This window comes from Salmo salar, chromosome ssa20 (assembly GCF_905237065.1).
Source record: "Salmo salar chromosome ssa20, Ssal_v3.1, whole genome shotgun sequence".
Classification (NCBI taxonomy): Eukaryota; Metazoa; Chordata; class Actinopteri; order Salmoniformes; family Salmonidae; genus Salmo; species Salmo salar.
This window is the reverse complement of record NC_059461.1, coordinates 6,273,720-6,298,205: the sequence shown is the minus strand read 5'-3', so window position 1 is coordinate 6,298,205 and position 24,486 is coordinate 6,273,720. Positions and strand designations below refer to the sequence as shown.

The 24,486-nt window shown below is 44.2% G+C and overlaps 1 protein-coding gene across 1 annotated transcript; it reads right to left on the bottom strand.

The window, feature by feature from the left end:
• Positions 1-4,166: 4,166 nt before the first annotated feature.
• On the bottom strand, positions 4,167-12,378 carry LOC100195274 (MAD homolog 4 (Drosophila)). The gene is made up of 11 exons (NM_001140303.1): positions 12,213-12,378; positions 8,771-9,265; positions 8,254-8,428; positions 8,145-8,174; positions 7,814-8,029; positions 7,296-7,403; positions 7,098-7,148; positions 6,808-6,991; positions 6,499-6,667; positions 5,278-5,416; positions 4,167-4,980 (listed from the first exon to the last, which is right to left on the bottom strand). The coding sequence occupies exons 2-11, from the start codon at positions 9,008-9,010 to the stop codon at positions 4,769-4,771; spliced, it is 1,524 nt and encodes a 507-aa protein (NP_001133775.1). The 5' UTR covers positions 9,011-9,265; positions 12,213-12,378; the 3' UTR covers positions 4,167-4,768.
• Positions 12,379-24,486: the final 12,108 nt, after the last annotated feature.

The window sequence follows — 24,486 nt, the reverse complement described above, 5'->3', positions numbered from 1 at the left end:
AACCACCGCATCACCCGAGCATTCTTCTCTTTAGCCCTATGCATCCAGGTGAGTGGGGCATGGTCACTGATGAGGATGAAGTGGCATTATTAAAATGGCATTATTACAGACAAATACTCCTCAGCACCCCGCCCCGCCTCCCTTCAGACAATCCCGCAGGTGAAGAATGCTGTGGAGGCCCTGGGCAGGCGTGGTTACAAGTGGTCTACGGTTGTGAGGCAGGTTGGATGTTCTGCCAAATTCTCAAAAATGACGTTGGAGGTGGCTTATGGTAGAGAAATCCACATTGAATTCTCTGGCAACAGGTCTGGTGGACATTGCTGCAGTCATGAAAAATTCACGGTCCCTCAAAACTTGAGACATCTGTGGCATTGTTATGTGACAAAACTGAACATTTTAGAGTGGCCTTTTATTGTCCCCAGAACAAGATGCACCTGTGTAATGATCATGCTGTTTAATCAGATTCTTGATATGCCACATCTGTCAGGTGGATGGATTATCTTGACAAAGACTAAAATGTTCACTAACAGGGATGTGAACAAATTTGTGCAATTTTATTTGAGAAATAAGCTTTTTGTGCATATGGAGAATTTCTGGGAATTCTTATCAGCTCATAACATGTTACCAACACTTTACATGTTGCATTTATATTTTTGGTCAGTGTAATTGGCTAAAGTAAAGAGACAGGAGAAAAAAGTCCACACTGGAACAAGAGATGTGTCAAAATGTCAGGTGTAAGAATTAACTTAAGTTATCAAGGGTAGAATATTCAAATAATAACAGGTTAGGTAATAGCATGATGTGAACCACCCAAACCCACATTTTATTTGGTAAGGCACAAAAATAGGAGTTCCATTGCATGGATGTTGGTCTGTAGATTTAGTTTTATTGGAATATTTGCAACGGTTGTCAATAGAGGGGGCGGAAAGTAGCCTGGCAGGGTCGGAGTGTTGGGCCAGTAACCAAAAGATTGCTGGGTCAAACCTCGAGAGGTTGGGTTAAATGTGGAAGACACATTTCAGTTGGTCAACTGACTAGTTATCCCACTTTCCCTTATGGTAGTCAATCCTACACGCTACAGTTATGCCAAGTTAAATGCCATTCAGATTGGTTTAAGCCTTACTCTGGTAATGTCTTCTACCTTGTATTTGTTTCAGGCAACCGATTCCACCCAACAAGCAAGATTAAATCACTGTGTGATAACCATGTCCAACCCCAGGCTCCCAAGCAGGGCAAGAGGGCCTCTGTTCCATCCCCAAAAAGGAGAAAAGTCAGACTCCTCAACAGACATAGATAACCCAACCCCCTTGCATCCAAAAGTAAGGCTCATTTAGGTTTTATTACTGCTACAAAAATTGCCCTTCTTGTGTTCAATGAACAGTGATTGTCAGAATGTATTATTCACATGATATCCAGAAGTCAAATGTGACAAAGAACACAGCTGAAGAGTTCCTAAAACAGTACCGGTCATCAGACAGCGTAAAGCTCACGAACGAAGTGGATGAATTGGAGCAGATCTCCAAACTTACACAGGAGAACTTTGAACTGAAACAGCAGAATGACACATGGAAGGAGATTGTTCTTCAATGTAACACTGAGCAATAGTCTTGACTCTTATCGGCTGGTATAACGACACAAGGCGAGACCCAGATGCAGACATGGGAGGCAGATGGTTTGAGCTCTGATATTTATTATAATCCAAGGAGTGGGCAAAAGGCAGGTTGGGGACAGGCAAGAGTTCATTATTAAAAGCACCTTTGGCAGCAATTACAGCCTTGAGTCTTCATGGGTATGACACAAAAAGCTTGGCACATCTGTATTTGGAGTTTCTCCCATTCTTCTCTGCAGATTCTCTCAAGCTCTGTCAGGTTGGATGCGGAGCATTGCTGCACCGCTATTTTCAGGTCTCCACAGAGATATTAGATCGGGTTCAAGTCCAGGCTCTGGCTGGGCCACTCAAGGACTTGTCCCGAAGCCACTCCTGCGTTGTCTTGGCTGTGTGCTTAGGGTCGTTGTCCTTTTTGGAAGGTAAACCTTCGCCCCAGTCTGAGGTCCTGAGCACTCTGGAGCAGGTTTTCATCAAGGATCTCTGTACTTTGCTCCGTTCATCTTTGCCTCGATCCTGACTAGTCTCACAGTCGCTGCCTCTGAAAAACATCCCCATAGCATGATTCTGCCACCACCATGCTTCACCGTAGGGATGGTGCCAGGTTTCCTCCAGACGTGACACTTGGAATTCAGGCCGAAGACTTGAGTCTTAGTTTCATCAGGCCAGAGAATGTTGTTACTCATGGTCTGAGAGTCTTTAGGTGCCTTTTGGCAAACTCCAAGCGGGCTGTCATGTGCCTTTTACTGAGGAGTGTCTTCCATCTGGCCACTCTACCATAAAGGTGTGATTGGTGGAGTGCTGCAGGGTCGGTTGTCCTTCTGGAAGGTTTTCCCATCTCCTCAGAGGAACACTAGAGCACTGTCAGTGACTACCGTCACCTACCTGACCAAGGCCCTTCTCCCCCGATTGCTCAGTTTGGCAGGGCGGCCAGCTCTAGGAAAAGTCTTCCTGGTTCCAAACTACTTCCATTTAAGAATGATGGAGGCCACTGTGTTCTTGGGTGCCTTCAATGCTGCAGACATTTTTTGGTACCCTTCCCCAGATCTGTGCCTCTACACCAGCGGTCGCCAACCGATCTTCAAGGCATTCCTAGTCGTTCACCAAATATTTCTGTAGAAAAGCCAACAAACGACAAAGGCTTATGCTCCTTTTTAAAAAATCGCGTTGAGCTGTTGCCGGTAGGTGCACTTGATTCAAAAGTCCTGCGCACCAGGTAGCAAAGTGTTCCCATGAGACACACTGCCTACTCCGCAGACCGGCGAATCTGTGCCTAAATCGAGTGCACCTACTGCGCTGCCCAATCAGATAGCTCAAATCACCGTGGCTACAGAGCTTCCATTACCCTGGCCACAGCCAAGTTTAATAGGCTACTAGCCTACGTAAGATTGAATAACTTTTAAAACCATGACCACAGAGAGACTGTCAACGAATACAGCAAAGAGCTGGTGTTTTTATGAGTGAGTTCATGATTTAGTTTATATTCAGCGCTTCTCCGTACTTCGCTCGGGCTGCAATGAATGAGTAACATAAACTCACCCCATTCCGTACAAATGTGCGCAACCGCGACATTCAAACGAGGCTGCAAAGAAAACTAATGGGACTGTAGCGACTGTGTTGACTTCAAAATCTGGGGTGTGAACTACGTTTCTATTCAAGCGTTGATCGACATGGTAATGGCTCTATAGTATTGGAGAAAAGTTGAAGAAAAAAAAACTGTCCCTCCGTTACATCGTGACGTGTCATACCGTAATGTACATCACGAGTAAAGCAACTATTTCTGTCTTACAATCTCTCTCCACCAGGTGTAGCACTTCTCTCATCGTTTAAAAACAAGAAATGGACAGTGACGGGGGTAAGAGGGGATATCTAGTCATTTTTTGAATCGTCACTGCTAGCGATCATGACTAATTTTCCAGACTTTTTACATTTTTTTATTTAATCCATTTTAAAAGGCTGTAACGTAATAAAATGTGGAAAAAGTCAAGGGGTCTGAATAGTTTATGAAAGCACTGTAAATGTAGCAGAAATTCTGTAAAAACAAAAAAAGATGTGTCCTCCGAGGGGGGGGGCTGGTGTATGAGGTTATAAAAAATAGATTTAAAAAAGGTCTAAGAAGTGGAAGATGCCATTAAGTTTTGTTTTCGAACAGCTGAAATAATATTGATGGTTATGGAAATTATATTTCACAGCGGTTTAGATGGTACAATGATTATCTAAACTATACTAGCTTATCTTGTCACAAACTGACATTAGGTTAACTATTAGAGTTTTACTATAAATTACATACTGCAATTCACAAAGATAGTTGAACACTTGTTGAAATTCTTTCCGTAACTTATCTTGTCAGTCTCTCTCTTCTCTTAACACCTATGGACCCAGAACTTAATTTAGCTTTTTGTTCATTTTAGAGACCTATTTTGTCATTTGACAAAAGTGCTCGACACATTTGTTTAATTTGACATTTAACCTTTAATTTATAAAAAAATTGGGCTATTTACTTCATTTTTCTGTTTTAATAAAATACAATCTGAAGAACAAACAATTGTGGCAATTCATATCTTGCAGTAAAATACTTTAATCTCAAGAGTAGGCAGGTTAAATGTTGAGAGGTTTTATGTTCTTACTTAGAAAATAGTCCTGATCATATGATCAATATCCTAAACAACTAACAATACTTCAATTCAGTCATTTAAATTGTAAACACTTTTCCAATCTGGGAGGTAACCTCAAAGTATGCAATGATTTTGCTATGTATTTTGTATGGAATCAAGGCATTAGAATGTATCAGAGACCACCAAAATAGAGCTTGTTCTGCAAAAGAAAAAAAAAACAACAGGGGAGCCTGGCTGGCTACTTTTTCTATTTGGCTGAATACTCCATGTGCTTGTGGAAAACACTGCATAGGTTACCCAGATGGGATCACTGGTGAAGGGCACCAGGGCGATTGAGAATAGTAGCCTCCTTTCTTCATCAGAGCCTCTGTCCTGACTTGGACGTACTTGACAATATGAAGGCAAAGAGAAGAGGAACGACCCATAGAGAGAAACAAGTCTTTGTTTACTTGTATAGCTAAACAGGGAGTCTTTCCTGTCCCCTACCCCACCTCATTCCAAGTTCTCTCATAATGAAGTGTCACAGGGGAGGGGTCACTCTGGTGGTTCAGTCCAAGGATTGGGGGTCAGCGATGGGCATGGTGTGCAGCACCTCGTCCAGTAGCTGGAGGGCGCGGTGTAGGTGGATCTCAATCCAGCAGGGGGTCTCCTTGATGCTCGTCCGGGGGTAGTCAGGACCCCAGCCCTTGACAAAGCTCATGCGCAGGATGCACAGTCTCCTCAGGTCGTCCACGCCGATGCCGGCTGCTGCCGAAAGGCCTGGGTGAGGAGAGAGTGAGCCCGAGTTGGGTATACATCCACACTGATGAGGTATCTGAACTACAGAACTAGTATGGATTCCTACGGATCGTCAATGACTGACCGATGCTGCAATTTGATGTGATAATTGGTAAATTACTTTAGAATGGGCTATGTGAGCATTGTATATATCTATTATAAAAGTGGTGTGAGTGATGTAACAGGTTTGAAGTTGTGTGCGAGTCAATAGCAGCCAAGTGTCCTGTCTGTGGGAGTATGTGAGTGTTGCTCAAAGGAGGGAAGTGTTGTGCTGCTTACTGATGGCGGGAGCGATGCCTCCCACTGAGCCCGGCCCAGAGATGTTCCCAGCAATAGAGGCAGCCTGAGCTGCGGCTGCCGCCTGCGCCGTCGCTGCCTGCTGCTGCATTTGCCTGTGGCACTGATGCAGGTCAAACACCTGGAAAGGGGAACAAAAAAAAAAACATGTATATCGTGTATGTGGACACCCCTTCAAATTAGTGGATTAGACTATTTCAGCCACACCCGTTGCCGACAGGTATATAAAAATCGAGAACATAGCCATACAATCTCCATAGACAAACATTGCCACCTTCCCAACAAGTCAGTTCGTCAAATTTCTGCCATGGTAGAGCTGCCTAGTTAACTGGGAGTACTGTTATTGTGAAGTGGAAACATCTCGGAACCACAACCGCTCAGCCGTCGAAGTGGTAGGCCACACAAGCTCAATGAACATGACCGCTGAAAGCTGAAGGATCACCATGCGCAATGACAAGCGTCGGCTGGAGTGGTGTAAAGCTCTCCGCCATGGACTCAGAAGCAGTGAAAACACTTTCTCTGGAGTGATGAATTATGCTTCACCATCTGGCAGTCCGACAGATGAATATGGGTTTGGTGGATGCCAGGAGAACTCTACCTGCCCCAATGCCTAGTGCCAACAGTAAAGTTTGGTGGAGGATGAATAATGGTATGGGGCTGGTTTTCATGGTTCAACCTAGGCCCCTTAGTTCCAGTGAAGGGAAATCTTAACGCTACAGCATACAATAACATTCTAGATGATTCTGTGCTTCAACTTTGTGGCAACAGTTTGGGGAAGGTCTTTCCTGTTTCAGCATGACAATGCCCCCGTGCACAAAGTTTGTTGAGATCGGTGTGGAAGAACTTGACTGGCCTGCAGAGCCCTGACCTCAACCCCATCTAACATCTTTGGGTTGAATTGGAACGCCGACTGCAAGCCAGGAATAATCACCCAACATCAGTGCCTGACCTCACTAATGCTCTTGTGGCTGAATGGAAGGAAGCAAGTCCACGCAGCAATGTTTCAACATTAGTGGAAAGCAACTCCATATTAATACCAATGATTTTGGAATGAGATAATCGAGCAGGTGTCCACATACTTTTGGTCATGTAGTGTACATTTACTACCAGCTGCATGCAATTCACAGCTTGGACACCAGGGGGTTGATAACAACACAATGAACACATTGGTAAAGCTAAGCAAACAGAGAAGTTGGGACCTCCCTTGATGTAGGCGCTGGGGTAGATCTTGTGCACGGCATCGCCGGGGGCGCGGCCGGCTTCCCTGTCCAGGTAGTAGCTCTGCACAAACACTGCGTGGTCGCTATGGCAACGGACCCACACGTCCCCTTCACCTTTGCACTCCAGCTGGATCCCCTTCCCGATGTGGAGCCTTGAAGTGAAAAGAACAGCAGTTATTATCAGTGGGGTGACCAAATACTCTTCTGGCAATGTCAAGAATTCACCTCCATTCAGAGCTAGAAGCTCATCATAGTTAAATGGTAAGGGGGGTAGGAGGCTGGGACGCCGTACCTGGCTCTTTCAATGGCCTCTGTCCGGTGCACGTTGCTCAGCTGGCCCAGACAGAAGCGGTCTCCACCCGACGGGTCCACGTAGCCGTCCACGGTCACGACAGGGCAAGTGGAGGGCACCTTGAAGGTCTCGCCCACCTGCACGTCCATCTCAAAGTAAGCGGTGGAGCACCAGTAATCGGGCGCTGCAACAGACCGCAGCAACAACACCCCGAACTCAGTCCTCTCCAGACTCACTCATGGCACTCTGAACACCTTGTTGGGTGAATATAGGTGTTGTGCTTCACTTACCTGGATGGTTGGATATGGGGGGCTGGAAGCCATGCTCGTTGTGCACAGGCCCTACGAAGGTGACATGAAAGCAGCAATGTTAAATCTTGGAACGTAACTCCTTCAACCCAGTTCTGAGTTGCAGGCATTATATGTTCTAAAAGTGAAATTCATGTTCTACTACTACAGAGAGTAATCCTGATGGTGGCATGGACTCACAGTAGTGCCCTGGATGAGGCATGGGTGGGTGGTGTTGCAGGTGCCCATTCTGATGGTGAGGCATGTTGGGCATGAAGCTGCTGTTTCTCGTCCAGGTGGAGGTGGCATCTGTAAGGGCACAGGTGGATTCTTACAGGTGAGAATTGTAGGGAGAGCCACACTTCGACACTGTCCATACAGCTAGTAAATGAGCTGTGATACATTTCAAAGAGGGTCGGGGAAAGTCGGGGTGTAAATAAGAGCCAATGAGAGGGAAGAGAGAAAGTGACCACAGGTGGGCAACATAATAAGTTCCTTTTCCTAAGCCATTACATTGCAGAATGAGTTTGACATTACTGTGAGATGAGTAATTTAGGGGTGTTGTAATCTTCTGTCAACAAGCCACAAGTAGATAAGCTGTAGCCAAATAAACCACTCAAACTTTGCCTATGACCTCCAATGATTTGGGTGAGGAGGATACAAAGAGCCATAAAATTAGGGGGAGATAAAGTGGATAGGGTGGTGGAGTAGGCACTCACTTCCTGATCCAACAGAGATGCTGGGGAAGGCGGAGGTGGTGCGGGCATCAGCGAGGGGCAGCAGGCCAGCGGTGCTGAAGGGCTCCGAGGGGGTCCCAACTCGGCTGGAGGGAGGATGCTGGATGGTTTGGAGGGAGTGACCCCCATCCATGGTGGGCAGCTGGGGCTGGCCGTCAAAGTCGTACTCATCTTTAACCATCAGTCCCAGGCTGGTAGCTGAGAGCACAGAGAGCAGCAGTCATGATACAAGTCAACAACAAACAAAACATACATTAACAGAAGATAGTTGTATACTTTTTTTAACGGAATTATCAAAACGAAGGTAACTTACCTGTGCTGGTAAGAGTCAAGCTTGATAGGTCTGTGAAATAAAATAAAAAGATCACTCTAGAGTTAAACCGTAAAAAATAAACTAACACCAGAGGCATCAGTGCACTCACCAATACCCGGAGACACCACCCGGTCGTAGTGGTAGGGGTTCACGCAGACATTGTCACACTTCAGGTCAAATGCAAACTGGCAGTATTTGACATGCTTCAGTTCATTTTTATGCAGATCGGGCCATCTCCACAACCGAGTGTAGATCACGTGGGGGAACCCTTTACGCCCTGCTACCTGAGAATATAAGATTAAACCCATTGATTTAACTAAATAAATACTTTGTTCTTCACCCAAAAGTGCTAATAGGTCCCATACCCTATACTTTTCACCTTTACAAGATCCCCAGTCATAATGCCATCTCATCTCGCCATTTTTACCTTTGCCGCTTACCCCAGGGGTGTATTCACTAGGTTCACTAGGAACCAAAGAAGCAAACGGGCCGAAATCGGGAGAGACTAACTTGAACAATGACAAAGGATTGTTTTGGTTGCAAAACATTTTCTGTTACTACATGTTTTTCTATGGTGTGTACTAGTGAATACACCCTTGATCCCCAGACAGTGGTGCACTCCCTACCTGCAGGCGGCCATCTAGAGTCCGCTGGATGGTGACACACTTGCTGGGGTGAGCTCCATTGGTGGTGATGGCTGTGATAAGGGAGTCCAGTTCATCCTTCTTCTCCTTCAGCTTTTTCACTAGACTTTCTATTGCTCGCTTGGCAAAGGTCTCACTCTCTGCCCCTTGCCTATGACACATCAAGCTGTGTACAATGCTCAGGCAAGCGTCGTTACTCGTAGGCATGTTGGTGATAGACATCCTGAGGTCCAATAGAGTATACTACTCCGTATAGGAAATAAATAATTTGTCCCAACAATAAATGTTGCTGTTTTGTCGTGTTTATAGTGTGGAGCAACGCATAAGAAAGATTTCGATATGAGAGGGTGTTTGTTTCCCCTCCAGTCACTGTCACTCTGGTTGTCCAGTTGTCCAAGTTGAAGTCCAAGGCATCCCAGAACAAAATTAAATGGATTGTCACACTTGCTGTGCGTCCAAAACCCACCACTTCAAGGGCTAGGATTAAGGGAAAAAGAGGACAAGAGTGGGTTATTATGGCACTGTACATACACTGAACAAAAATATAAACACAACATGAAACATGGGACCAACACTTTACATGAGCTGAAATAAAAGATCACAGACATTTTCACAAATTTGGTTACATCCCTGTTAGTGAGCTTTTCTCCTTTGCCAAGATAATCCACCCACCTGACAGGTGTGGCATATCAAGAAGCAGATTAAACAGAATGATCATTACACAGGTGCACCTTGTGCTGGGGACAATAAAAGGCCAGTATAAAATGTGCAGTTTTGTGACAACATAATGCCACAGATGTCTCCAAATGAGGGAGTGTGCAATTGGCATGCTGAATTCAGGAATGTCCACCAGAGCTGTTGCCAGAGAATTTAATGTTAATTTCTCTACCATATGCCACCTACAACATTGTTTTAGAGAACTTGGCAGTACATCCAATAGGCCTCACAACCGCAGACCACGTGTAACCACGCCAGCCCATGAGCTCCAAATCCAGCTTCTTCACCTGCGGGATTGTCTGAGACCAGCCACCCGGGCAGCTGATGAAACTGGGTTTTGCACAACTGAAGAATTTCTGCACAAACTGTCAGAAACCATCTCAGGGAAGCTCATCTGCGTGCCCAGTGTCCTCACCAGGGGCTTGACCTAACTGCAGTTTGGTGTCGTAACTTACTTCAGTGGGCAAATGCTAACCTTAGATGGCCACTGGCACCCTGGAGAAGTGTGCTCTTGACGAATTAATCCCGGTTTCAACTGTACCGAGCGGATGGCAGACAGCGTGTATCGAGTCATGTGGGCGAGCGGTTTGCTGATGCCAACGTTGTGAACAAGAGTGCCCCATGGTGGTTGGGTTATGGTATCGGCAGGCATAAGCTAAGGACAACGAACACAATTGCATATTAATCGACGGCAATTTGAATGCACAGAGATCCCGAGGCCCATTGTTATGCCATTCATCCGCCGTCATCACCTCATGTTTCAGCATGATAATGCACGGCCCCATGTCGCAAGGATCTGTACACAATTCCTAGAAGCTGAAGATTTCCCAGTTCGTCCATTGCCTGCATACTCACCAGACATATCACTCATTGAGCATGTTTGGGATGGTCTGGATTGACGTGTACGACAGCGTGTTCCAGTTCCCGCCAATATCCAGCAACTTCGAGCTGCCATTGAAGAGGAGTGGTCACACCAGATACTGACTTTTTTTTTAATCCACACCCTTACTTAAAAAATTTAAAAATAGGTATTTGTGACCAACAGATGCATATCTGTATTCCCAGGGCCTAATGAATTTATTTCAATTGACTGATTTCCTTATATGAACTGTAACTCAATAACATCTTTTAAATTCTTGCATGTTGCATTTATATTTTTGTTCAGTGTATTTTACCAATATCTCATAAGAAAAATGAAGAAACCCACACACTGCTCTCGATAGGTAAAGCTTATTAAAGAGCAGTGATACTATCGGACTCAAGGCCTTCGTCAGAGCTTTTGTGAGTTTAAAATGTGCAGCCTTATGTAGACATAGCTCCACACACATCTGTTCCAATGCATCCAACGAGGTTGGAGTCGAGGGGAAAAAAAGTGTTACCAAATATAACAATGTGCATTTCATAAATATTCTAATAAAAGGTGTGTACATAAAACGTATTAAACACGTCTGTAAAACCACAATGAGGACATCGGCACACCAAGCAAGTTTTCATAAACCAATGGTTGCAGCGCAAGAAACACATCAGAGTAATCAGAAATGGGGGCATTAATTCATGTTCACATTTACAACATAACATACATAGCCATTTCATCATTAAGACCTTTAGGAAATTATGTCTGGAGGGTGAAAATCCCAAAACATTCTCTTTTGCTCAGATTATTATTTATATCACCTCCCCTGTCTGATATGTCAACTTTCTCTATGCCACAGAATCTAAAAGGTAGAAATGTCATGTCTTTGGTCATTAAAATGTACTGTACAGTGAAATATAAGTATGCCCCCAATTCAATCCTTAGAAAAAAGATGGCAGTTTTGAAACTGCAGTAAAAGTGCAGTAACAGCGGTATTTTGGACACAGTAATTGCAGTTATACTGAACTGTAACTGTAGTTACACATCAAAATTACTGCAGTATTATTTTTTTGATATTTAGGATGCAGTATTTGCAACATACTCTAAGTATACTCATACTCTAAGTGCAATCTTTTTTGTAAGGGAATTCTGATCTCTAATACAGCCACAGTGTGACTTCAACATTAGTTAAAAAATATATATATTTTGTTCAATTTATATGGCAACATTCCAAACTTGTTTAACATTATCTAGATCAAATACGTAACGATAGCACTATTTGTATCCACTTGCATCACTTTCAAATAGAGGGGACGTATTTTGAAGGCGAACCACAAATTCAAGTGACTAATCCTTATTGTGTCTAGCATCACATAGGTCAAAACTACTATTGTGGCTGACTTCAAAACACGTCTAACATTACAGCTAAATTAGCGGACTAAACTCCACGGTGAAGGAAGCTTCTGATGAACTGCAACGGAGTGGAGTTTAGTCAGCTATTTTAACAGTAGTTAGTTACGGTAACTAAAGTAACCCAATGCACAATAATAAAACATTATCTGGTAGTCGGTCACAAGATGCTATTGTTGCTACAACCAGTTAGCTAACGTGCTGGCTTTGGCTTCTCAAAACGAAGATGTCAACAGAAATTAGCTGTTATTCTCAGTCCAAATGTTCATACGGTCTTGCTAACGTTAGCTAACTATCCACTGTTACTTTGCCTGATATTAATCAGCAGCGGTGTAAAATAAGGGAGGTTTGAGCCCATCGATTAGGCTATTTCGCTGGCTAGCTGGCAGGCTGCACTAGTTTCCCAAACTACGCTAGCCTCCCGTCTCGGCCTCATCCACATACCCTGCAAACGCGTTATTTCTCCTCTTGCATATGCGCTCGAATTGTGCTGATCGTCCGTGCTTCTTTGTTCGATCATTTAAAATAACATAAGGAAATCTTTTGAATTTCAAAATAAACGTAGATAAACATCAGATAAGTTGGATAACAAAACGGATTTGTATCAGCGCTTCTCGTTCCCAGCAATTTCCTCCAACATGGCGCTTTGCGCATGGGCGACATTATGTAGTATAGCACTCACAACAAACAGTGAACAACCAGGGGAGGATAAAAATGATGGTTAGGGAGAAATCAACCTTACGAACACTAGGTGTCGTCGTATACCCACAGATCAAATAGACTTTCAACAGTACTTGATAGAGTCCACAAGCTTGCTGCACTGATGGAAAATGTCACTATTTCACATGATATGTATATTATCTGGGACATTTTGGATATGTTAGACAGATACATCTATGCCATAAAAATTAGGCATAATCTAATGTTTTGCTTTCGCTGTAAAGCCTTTTTGAAATCGGACAATGTGGTTAGATTAACGAGAGTCTTGTCTTTAAAATGGTGTAAAATAGTCATATGTTTGAGAAATTGAAGTTATAGCATTTTTGAGGCATTTGTATTTTGCGCCGCGCGATTCCACTGGCTGTTGACTAGGGTGGGACGCAAACGTCCCACCTTGCCCAGGGAGTTTAAAGTGACTATGCATATATGATAAACAGAGAGTAGCAGCAGTGTAAAAGAGGGGTTGGGGGCGTGGGATAATGCAAATAATCCAGGTAGCCATTTGATTACCTGTTCAGGAGTTTTATGGCTTGAGGGTAAAAGCTACTGAGAAGCCTTTTGGCCCTAGACTTGGCGCTCCAGTACCGCTTGCCATGAAGTAGTAGAGAGAACATTCTATGGCTGGGGTGGCTGGGGTCTTTGACAATTTTTAGGGCCTTCCTCTGACACTGCCTGGTGTAGAGGTCCTGGATGGCAGGCAGCTTAGCCCCAGTGATGTCCTGGGCCGTACGCACTACCCTCTGTAGTGCCTTGCTGTCGGAGGCCGAGCAGTTGCCGTACCAGGCAGTGATGCAACCAATCAGGATGCTCTAGATGTTGCAGCTGTAGAACCTTTTGAGGATCTGAGGACCCATGCCAAATCTTTTTAGTTTCCTGAGGGGGAATAGGCTTTGTTGTGCCCTCTTCACAACTAGTTTGTTGGTGATGTGGACACCAAGGAACTTGAAGCTCTCAACCTGCTCAACTACAGCCTACTTTTCCTGTAGTCCACAATCATCTCCTTTGTCTTGATTATGTTGAGGGATAGGTTGTTATTCTTAATGTTCTTGGGCACAGGTACTATGGTGGTCTGCTTGAAACTTGTTGGTATTACAGACTCAATCAGGGACATGTTGAAAATGTCAGTGAAGACACCTGCTAGTTGGTCAGCACATGCCCAGAGCACAAGTCCTGGTAATCTGTCTGGCTCCGCTGCCTTGTGAATGTTGACCTGTTTAACTTAAGGTATAGGGGGCAGTATTTTCATTTTCGGATGAAAAGCGTGCCCAGAGTAAACTGCCTAATACTCAGGCCCAGAGTCAAATATTTGCATATTATTAGTAGATTTGGATAGAAAGCACTCTGAAGTTTCTAAAACTGTTTGAACGATGTCTGTGAGTATAACAGAACTCATATGGCAGGCAAAAACCTGAGAAAAATCCAACCAGGAAGTGGGAAATCTGAGAATTGTAGTTCTTCTTTTGAATCCCTATCAAAACTACAGTGTCTGTGGGGTCACGTTGCACTTCCTAAGGCTTCCATTGGCTGTCAACAGCCTTTAGAAACATGTTTCATCATTCTCCTGTTACTGGGCAGAGAATAGTAGCTCAGTCAATGAGTGGACTGCCTATGGACAAAGGGCTTGGGTATGCGCGAGCCGTGAGTGCGCCGTGCCTTCTTTTTCTCCTGGAATGAATACGCTATTGTCCGGTTGGAATATTATCGACGTTTTATCTAAAAAGACCCTAAGGATTGATTGTAAACAATGTTTGACATGTTTCTACGACCGGTAATGGAACATTTTGACTTTTCGTGTCCTGATTTACACTTGCGTGTTATGCCTTTGGCTAGTGATCTGAACGCACGAACAAAACGGAGGTATTTGGACATAAATATGGAGTATTTCGAACAAATCTAACATTTCTTGTGGCAGTAGGAGTCCTCAGAGTGCATTCTTACGAAGATCAGCAAAGGTAAGAGAATATTTATAATACTAATTCAGAGTTTTGTTGATGCCAAAACTTGGCGGGTAGCTGTATAGCTTGCTTCGATGGCTGAGCTATGTACTCAGAATATTGAACAATCTGCTTTCTCCGTAAAGTTATTTTGAAATCTGACAAAGCGGTTGAGTCAAGGAGTAGTGTATCTATAATTCTTTCAATAACTGTTGTAAATTTGATCAACGTTTATGATGAGTATTTTTGTAAATTGATGTGCACATTCACCGGAAGTTTTGGTGGGAATAAATTTTCTGAACATCACGCGCCAATGTAAAATGCTGTTTTTGGATATAAATATGAACTTTATTGAGCAAAGCATACCTGTATTATATAACATGAAGTCCTATGAGTGCCATCTGATGAAGATCATCAAAGATTAGTGAATATTCTAGCTGTACTTTTGGTTTTTGTGATGCATGTCCTTGCTTGGAAAATGGCTGTGTGGTTTTTCTTGTGAAGTTTATGTCCTAACATAATCTAATTTTATGCTTTCGCCGTAAAGCCTTTTTGAAATTGGACAATGTGGTTAGATTAACGAGAGTCTTATCTTTACAATGGTGTAAAATAGTTGATTGTTTGAGAAAATGTAATTATGAGAATTTTGCTGTTTTGTATTTTGCGCCATGCTATTTCACTGGCTGTTGAATAGTGTGTCCCGCAGGTGGGACGGTAGCATCCCACGTAGCCCTGAGAAGTTAAAGGACTAACTCACGTCGGCTACGGAGAGCGTGATCGCACAGTCATCCGGAACAGCAGATGCTCTCATGCATGCCTCAGTGTTGCTTACCTCGAAGCGAGCATAGAAGTGATTTAGCTCGTCTGGTAGGCTCGTGTCACTGGGCAGCTCGCGGCTGTGCTTCCCTTTGTAGTCTGTAATAGTTTGCAAGCCCTGCCACATAAGACGAGCGTCGGAGCCGGTGTAGTATGATTTAATCTTGCCTATTTGATGGTTCGTCGGAGTGCATAACAGGTTTTATTGTAAGCTTCCGGGTTAGAGTTCCGCACCTTGAAAGTGACAGCTCTACCCTTTAGCTCAGTGCGAATGTTGCCTGTAATCCATGGCTTCTGGATGGGGTATGTACGTACAGTCACTGTGGAGATGACGTTCTCGATGCACTTATTGATAAAGCCAGTGACTGATGTGGTATACTCCTCAATGCCATCAGAAGAATCCCGGAACATGTTCCAGTCTCTGCTAGCAAAACAGTCCTGTAGTTTAGCATCTGCTTCATCTGACCACTTTTTTATAGACCGAGTCACTGCTGCTTTCTGCTTTAATTTGAGCTTGTATGCAGGAATCAGGAGGATAGAATTGTGGTCAGATTTACCAAATGGAGGGTGAGGGAGAGCTTTGTATGTGTCTCTGTGTGTGGAGTACAGGTTATCTAGAACTGTTTTCCCTCTGTTTTGTTATTTAACATGTTGATAGAAATTAGGTAAAACTGATTTAAGTTTCCCTGCATTAAAGTCCCCGGCCACTAGGAGCGCCGTCTCTGGGTGAGCGGTTTCCTGTTTGCTTATTTCCTTATACAGCTGACTGAGTGTGGTCTTAGTGCCAGCATCCGTCTGTGGTGGTAAATAAACAGCTACAAAAAGTATGGATGAAAACTCTCTTGACAAATAGTGTGGTCTACGGCTTACCATAAGATACTCTACTTCAGGCGAGCAAAATCTAGAGACTTCCTTAGATTTCATGCACCAGCTGTTGTTTACAAATATGCACAGACCACCCCCCCCCCCAGACCACCAGCGTATATCCCGCTAGCTGAATATCCATGTCATCATTCAGCCATGATTCCATGAAACATAGGATATTACAGTTTTTGATGTCCCGTTGGTAGGATATTCGTGATCGTACCTCGTCTAATTTATTGTCCAATGATTGCACGTTGGCAAGTAATATGGACGGTAATGGCAGCTTTCCAACTCACCGTCTGCGGATCCTTACGAGGCACCCCGCTCTGTGTCCTCTGTACCTGCGTCTCTTTCTCTTGCCAATGACGGGGATGTTGGACTTGTCACGTGTTCGAAGTACATCCTGTGCGTCCTGCTTGTTGAAGAAAAAATATTTCTCTAATCCGAGGTGAATGATCGCTGTCCTGATATGCAGAAGCTCTTTTTTGCCATTAGATACGGTGGCAGAAACATTATGTACAAAATAAGTTACAAATAACGCGAAAAAAACTGGTTTGGCGCCCGTAAAACTGTCATTTCTTCCGGTTCCACACTCTTCTAAAAAGTAATTTATACACACGATATACTAGTAACTCTATTAGAGTCATCTCTTGTACATCACACTAAAGGTCTATCTCTTTCTCTACTATTAAGAAGATTTAAGATATTGTAGCATGTTGTTTGTAATGGTAGTCTAGGTGCGAAGGCCATCCCGTGGTTGCCTGAGGACCCAGCTGCCATAGAATTGACCTTTGATTGATGGATGTGCCTAGTGACAAGCTGCTGGAGCCTGTCCTCTGCATGGTGAGAAACACACATGCACAACACATACATACTCACTATGTTCACTGACATTCACATTCACTGCTCACAAACATGCTGGTACTTGCTGTTTCAACATACACGTCCAGGTATTGCACATTAACTCTCACATTTGTGTAATTGCTGAACCATGCTCATGCTTGTGTTTGTCTTCTCTGTGTCCCTCTGCCCTCCAGTCTGACATGCTGTGCTCACTATCCACCATGCGACCCACAGTCAACACGGAAGACTTGTTCAAGGTCAGGAAGTTCACAAAGAACTTGGGACAGGAGGGTTGAGAGGTCCCGGTCAGCCGGGGCTTCACTACTCCTTACCGTGTCTCTCCTCTAACGTCCCATTCGTGCAACCTCCTGTCAACTAGTAGCTACAGTACTACAAACTTGGACTTGTTCGACTAATCTGCATTGGCAAGAATGATGGAGCATTTTAACCTCATGCATATTCTTTCCCTCTAATCATACACTATTTGACAGAGTCCTGAAGACTGAAATACTTCTTATTTCTTTCTTTGCCGTCCTGCGCTTTTTTAATTTAAAAATGTGTATTAATCATTATGAAGGAGTGTCAGGGAAAACTTTGATAGCAGGAGGGGTGAAGTCAGGCGCAGGAGACTGAGATCCGTTTAAACGTACGTTTAACAATCAAAACAGAAAAAATGCTGCAACAAGGCAGGTTGCAAAACAACTAGGAAGGAGGACAGCTTCAAAGATCCACAAGGAGGCGGCGCAGCCCGGCAACCCTAAAGCCTAAACAAGCAGCTTCACTGGGAAAACATACAAAAATTCCCGACTATCAAACAACATGACAAAGAACAATCCCGCACAAATCCCCAAACGAAACAGACAAACTAAATACATTTACATTTACATTTAAGTCATTTAGCAGACGCTCTTATCCAGAGCGAAATACCCCCACTAATTAACTAACACAAAACAGGTGCAGATCTAATCAGACAAAACCAACAGACACAGAAACATAGATCGGTGGCAGCTAGTAGGCAGGCGATGACGACCGCTGAGCACCGCCCGACCGGGGAGAGGCGCCACCTTCCGTGGACGTTGTGACAGGAGTGCTGTTGAAGCGATAATTTTCTTGTCTCGCAACTGTATAATTAGATTCATGTGTTTTATTCAATGTGTAAGTCTTAAAGGAAAACGCCACCCAAAATCTATATTTTTCAAAGTAAAACATTTGCCCATTATTCTTTTGAAAATTCTTCAAGATCTGTCAAATTTGTTGTTGATCATTGGTAGATAACCATTTTCAGGTCTTCCCATAGATTTTTAAGTAGATTTAAGTCAAAACTGTAACTCTGACACTCAGGAACATTTACTGTCTTCTTGGTAAGCAACTCCAGTTTATACAAAGGGTGGGTCTAATCCTGAAAAAAACGCATTCCAGCCGGTGTCTATTCCACAAGTTGCCACCGGCTAAATCTATGACATTAAAATGCCTGGTTTACTCTGTTCCATCTAACTGCGTAATCCATTGTCTCATCAGCCCAGCCTAGCAATTTATAAACTTGATCTCCACTATAAAAAGCATCTAGACATTATCAAACATTTCTTTTAGACTAACATTTAGTTTTCAACAGCCGAGATTTGTATAATCCTTGCTGTCTGTCTCTCCGACATTTGCAACATTGTTTCAGTATTCAAATTCGACGTACTGATGTCCCATAGTAATGAACATGTTGTGAGTCGGAACAAGACAGACAGGCATTTCTCAGCCAGTCGAAATCATGACTGGCATACTTTTTATGGGTATATACAAAAAATGTAAATTTTAAAAAGGTCAAACGAAACAGATCATTTGCAGTCTTTCTATCTTCAGTTTGAAGTGATTGTGTTACTGTAGCTGTGTTGTTGGCTAGCTCCTCTAAACAACAGTGTCCTGACAAGTGATCACATTTTCTATGCCAGGCAAAATCTCACTTCATCAGCTTATTGTATTCCCTGTAGCTCAGTTGGTAGAGCATGGTGTTTGCAACACCAGGGTTGTGGGTTCGTTTCCCACGGGGGGCACAGAAAAAAAAAAATGTATGAAATGTATGCATTCACTACTGTAAGTCGCTCTGGATAAGAGCGTCTGCTAAATGACTAAAATGTAAATGTAAAATTGTAATGGATGTATCCAAATCAATGTCACTACTTTGATGTTATTCTAGCTGCACTTTTTTGACGTAACTGTAAGTTATCCGCAGTTGGCTAGCTAGCAAGCAAGGTGTTGTGACGTGACTATCATTAATGTGATGACTGCTATTTATTGAATAATTACCTACTACGTTTAATTATTACTCTATTAAATTAATCATGTAACAATTAACAATTAAAAAGTTGTTTACCAAGTTACTATCTCCCGACTTAAACTCAAAAGATTATCTAAATATCTCTTACATCAATAACAGTCAATTATTAATTATGTCCTCATATCAGACTCATTTTGAACGTCATTGACTTCGTAAATCTGCACGAACCCTAACATAAGTGATGAATCAGCAATACACAAATTGGCTTAATTATTTATTTACTAACTAACTAAATAATCACACAGAAAAACATAAACACACACACGGTATAGGTTATTGATTACTAACATAATGCAATGAAAAGAGTCCGTAGTGGACTAACAAAAACATGATTGTTTGGTTACACAATGGAAAGGGGGTGGGGAAAGATAAAGAGAGGGAGAGACAGAGAGAGTCAACTTATCGTACATACATTTGGAAACTACGCTCACCGTAACCAAAACATTTAGCACCCTAACAACCACTCATTGGGATTAGAAATGTAACATATATTTACGCGTAGATGTCAAACTAAGTATTACAGGACACTACATAAAGTGTAAAATAATAGGTTATAAATGTTCTGCTTTTCCGGACGACTGTGTGATCACGCTCTCCGTAGCCGACGTAAGACCTTTAAACAGGTCAACATACACAAGGCTGCAGGGCCAGACGGATTACCAGGACGTGTGATCTGAGCATGTGCTGACCAACTGGCAGGTGTCTTCACTGACATTTTCAACATGTCCCTAATTGAGTCTGTAATACCAACATGTTCAAGCAGACCACCATAGTCCCTGTGCCTAAGAACACAAAGGCAACCTGCCTAAATGACTACAGACCCGTAGCACTCACATCCATAGCCACAAAGTGCTTTGAAAGGTTGGTAATGGCTCACATCAACACCATTATCCCAGAAACCCTAGACCCACTCCAATTTGCATACCGCCCAAACAGATCCACAGATGATGCAATCTCTATTGCATTCCACACTGCCCTTTCCCACCTGGACAAAAGGAACACTTATGTGAGAATGCAATTCATTGACTACAGCTCAGCGTTCAACACCATAGTACCCTCAAAGCTCATCACTAAGCTAAGGATCCTGGGACTAAACACCTCCCTCTGCAACTGGATCCTGGACTTCCTGACGGGCCGCCCCTAGGTGGTGAGGGTAGGCAGCAACACATCTGCCACGCTGATCCTCAACACTGGAGCTCCCAGGGGTGCGTGCTCAGTCCCTCCTGTACTTCCTGTTCACCCACGACTGCATGGCCAGGCACGACTCCAACACCATCATTAAGTTTGCAGACGACACAACAGTGGTAGACCTGATCACTGACAATGACGAGGCAGCCTATAGGGAGGAGGTCAGAGACCTGGCCGGGTGGTGCCAGAATAACAACCTATCCCTCAACGTAACCAAGACTAAGGAGATGATTGTGGACTACAGGAAAAGGAGGACCGAGCACGCCCCCACTCTCATCGACGGGGCTGTAGTGGAGCAGGTTGAGAGCTTCAAGTTCATTCGTGTCCACATCAACAACAAACTAGACAGCCGTGAAGAGGGCACGACAAAGCCTATTCCCCCTCAGGAAACTAAAAAGATTTGGCATGGGGCCTCAGATCCTCAAAAGGTTCTACAGCTGCAGCATCGAGAGCATCCTGACTGGTTGCATCACTGCCTGGTACGGCAATTGCTCGGCCTCTGACCGCAAGGCACTACAAATGGTAGTGCGTACGGCCCAGCCCAGTACATCACTGGGGCTAAGGTGCCTGCCATGCAGGACCTCTACACCAGGCAGTGTCAGAGGAAGGCCCTAAAAATTGTCAAAGACCCCAGCCACCCCAGTTTTAGACTGTTCTCTCTACTACCACATGGCAAGCGGTACCAGAGTGCCAAGTCTAGGACAAAAAGGCTTTTCAACAGTTTTTACCTCCAAGCCATAAGACTCCTGAACAGGTAATCAAATGGATACCCGGACTATTTGCATTGTGAGCCCCCCCACAACCCCTCTTTTTACGCTGCTGCCATTCTCTGTTTATCATATATGTATAGTCACTATACAGTGAGGGAAAAAAGTATTTGATCCCCTGCTGATTTTGTATGTTTGCCCACTGACAAAGAAATGATCAGTCTATAATTTTAATGCTAAGTTTATTTGAACAGTGAGAGTCAGAATAACATAAAAAAATCCAGAAAAACGCATGTCAAAAATGTTATACATTGATTTGCATTTTAATGAGGGAAATAAGTATTTGACCCCTCTGCAAAACATGACTTAGTACTTGGTGGCAAAACCCTTGTTGGCAATCACAGAGGTCAGACGTTTCTTGTAGTTGGCCACCAGGTTTGCACACATCTCAGGAGGGATTTTGTCCCACTCCTCTTTGCAGATCTTCTCCAAGTCATTAAGGTTTCGAGGCTGACGTTTGGCAACTCAAACCTTCAGCTCCCTCCACAGATTCTATATGGGATTAAGGTCTGGAGATAGGCTAGGCCACTCCAGGACCTTAATGTGCTTCTTCTTGAGCCACTCCTTTGTTGCCTTGGTCGTGTGTTTTGGGTCATTGTCATGCTGGAATACCCATCTACGACCCATTTTCAATGCCATGGCTGAGGGAAGGAGGTTCTCACCCAAGATTTGACGGTACATGGCCCCGTCCATCGTCCCTTTGATGCGGTGAAGTTGTCCTGTCCCCTTAGCAGAAAAACACCCCCAAAGCATAAAGTTTCCACCTCCATGTTTGATGGTGGGGATAGTGTTCTTGGGGTCATAGGCAGCATTCCTCCTCCTCCAAACACGGCGAGTTGAGTTGATGCCAAAGAGCTCCATTTTGGTCTCATCTGACCACAACACTTTCACCAGTAGTCCTCTGAATCATTCAGATGTTCATTGCTAAACTTCAGACGGGCATGTATATGTGCTTTCTTGAGCAGGGGGACCTTGCGGGCGCTGCAGGACTTCAGTCCTTCACGGCGTAGTGTGTTACCTGTTTTCTTGGTGACTTTGGTCCCAGCTGCCTTGAGATCATTGACAAGATCCTCCCGTGTAGTTCTGGGCTGATTCCTCACCGTTCTCATGATCATTGCAACTCCACGAGGTGAGATCTTGCATGGAGCCCCAGGCCGAGGGAGATTGACAGTTCTTTTGTGTTTCTTCCATTTGCGAATAACTGTTGTCACCTTCTCACCAAGCTGCTTGGCGATGGTCTTGTAGCCCATTCCAGCCTTGTGTAGGTCTACAATCTTGTCCCTGACATCCTTGGAGAGCTCTTTGGTCTTGGCCATGGTGGAGAGTTTGGAATCTGATTGATTGATTGCTTCTGTGGACAGGTGTCTTTTATACAGGTAACAAACTGAGATTATGAGCACTCCCTTTAAGAGTGTGCTCCTAATCTCAGCTCGTTACCTGTATAAAAGACACCTGGGAGCCAGAAATCTTTCTGATTGAGAGGGGGTCAAATACATTAAAATGCAAATCAATTTATAAAATTTCTGAGATGCGTTTTTCTGGATTTTTTTGTTGTTATTCTGTCTCTCACTGTTCATATAAACCTACCATTAAAATGATAGACTGATCATTTCTTTGTCAGTGGGCAAACGTACAAAATCAGCAGGGGATCAAATACTTTTTTCCCTCACTGTAACTATACACTCACGTACATACTACCATACTACCTAATTGGGCTGACCAACCACTGCTTCCGCACATTGGCTAACCGGGCTATCTGCATTGCGTCCCACCCACCACCTGCCAACCCCTCTTTTACGCTACTGCTACTTTCTGTTCATCATATATGCATAGTCACTTTAACCATATCTACATGTACACACTACCTCAATCAGCCCAACTAACCGGTGTCTGTATGTAGCCTCGCTACTTTTATAGCCTCGCTACTGTATATAGCCTGTCTTTTTACTGTTGTTTTTATTTCTTTACCTACCTATTGTTCACCTAATACCTTTTTTTGCACTATTGGTTAGAGCCTGTAAGTAAGCATTTCACTGTAAGGTCTATACTTGTTGTATTCGGCGCACGTGACAAATACACTTTGATTTGATTCTGCTGATTTATGAAGGTTATCTCATGATCCACAGGTTACTGTAGGGTGTGATAGGTATTTAGGTGTGCTTGCATTTGTGTGTGTGTGTGTGTGTGTGTGTGTGTGTGTGTGTGTGTGTGTCACGCCCTGACCTGAGAGAGCCGTTTTTCTCTGTTTAGTTAGGTCGGGGTGTGATATGGGGTGGGCATTCTATGTATTTTATTTCTATGTTTTGGCCGGGTATGGTTTCCAATCAGAGGCAGCTGTCTATCGTTGTCTCTAATTGGGAGCCATACTTAGGCAGCTTTTTCCCACCTGGTTTTTGTGGGTAGTTGTTTTCTGTTTTGTCTTATGTGACCTGACAGAACTGTTGGCTTTCGTTTTGTTTCATTTGTTAAAGTGTTTCGTATTATTAAATAATTATCATGAACACTCACCACGCTGCGCTTTGCTCCCCTCCTTTCGACAGCCGTAACAGAACTACCCACCATCAAAGGACCAAGCAGCGTGGGCCGATTGACTGGACCTGGGAGGAAATCCTGGATGGGGCAGGACCCTGGACAAGGCCTGGGGAGTATCGCCGTCTGCAAGAAGAGATAGAGGCAGCGAAAGCAGAACGGCGATACTGGGAGGAACAGGCAAGGAAACAATGGAAGCCCGAGAGGAAGCGGCACATTTTTTTGGGGGGGGGGCACACGGGGAGATTGGCGAAGTCGGGGTTGAGACCTGAGCCAACTCCCCGTGCTTACCGTGGGGAGCGAGTGACCGAGCAAGCACCGTGTTATGCGATGATGCGCACTGTGTCGCCAATGTGCACTCACAGCCTGGTGCGCTCGGTGCAAGCTCCTCACCGTTGCCGTTGGTACTCAGCCAGGAAGGAGTGTGCCTGCTCAGCGTTCCTGGTCTCCGGTGCGTCTCTTCGGCCCAGGTTATCCTGCGCCAGCACTACGCACGGTACCCCCCGTTCACCAGCACAGCCCAGTTCGTCCTGTACCAGCACTCTGCCATTGCTGGGCTAAAATAACCATCCAGCCAGGACGGGGTGTGCCAGCCCTAAGCTCCATACCTCAAGTGCGCCTCCACGGCCCAGTATAGCCTGTGCCTGCTCTGCACACCCAGTCTCCTGTGCGTCTCCCCAGTCCGGTAAGACCGGTTCCAGCTCCACGTAGGAAGCCTCCAGTGATGATCA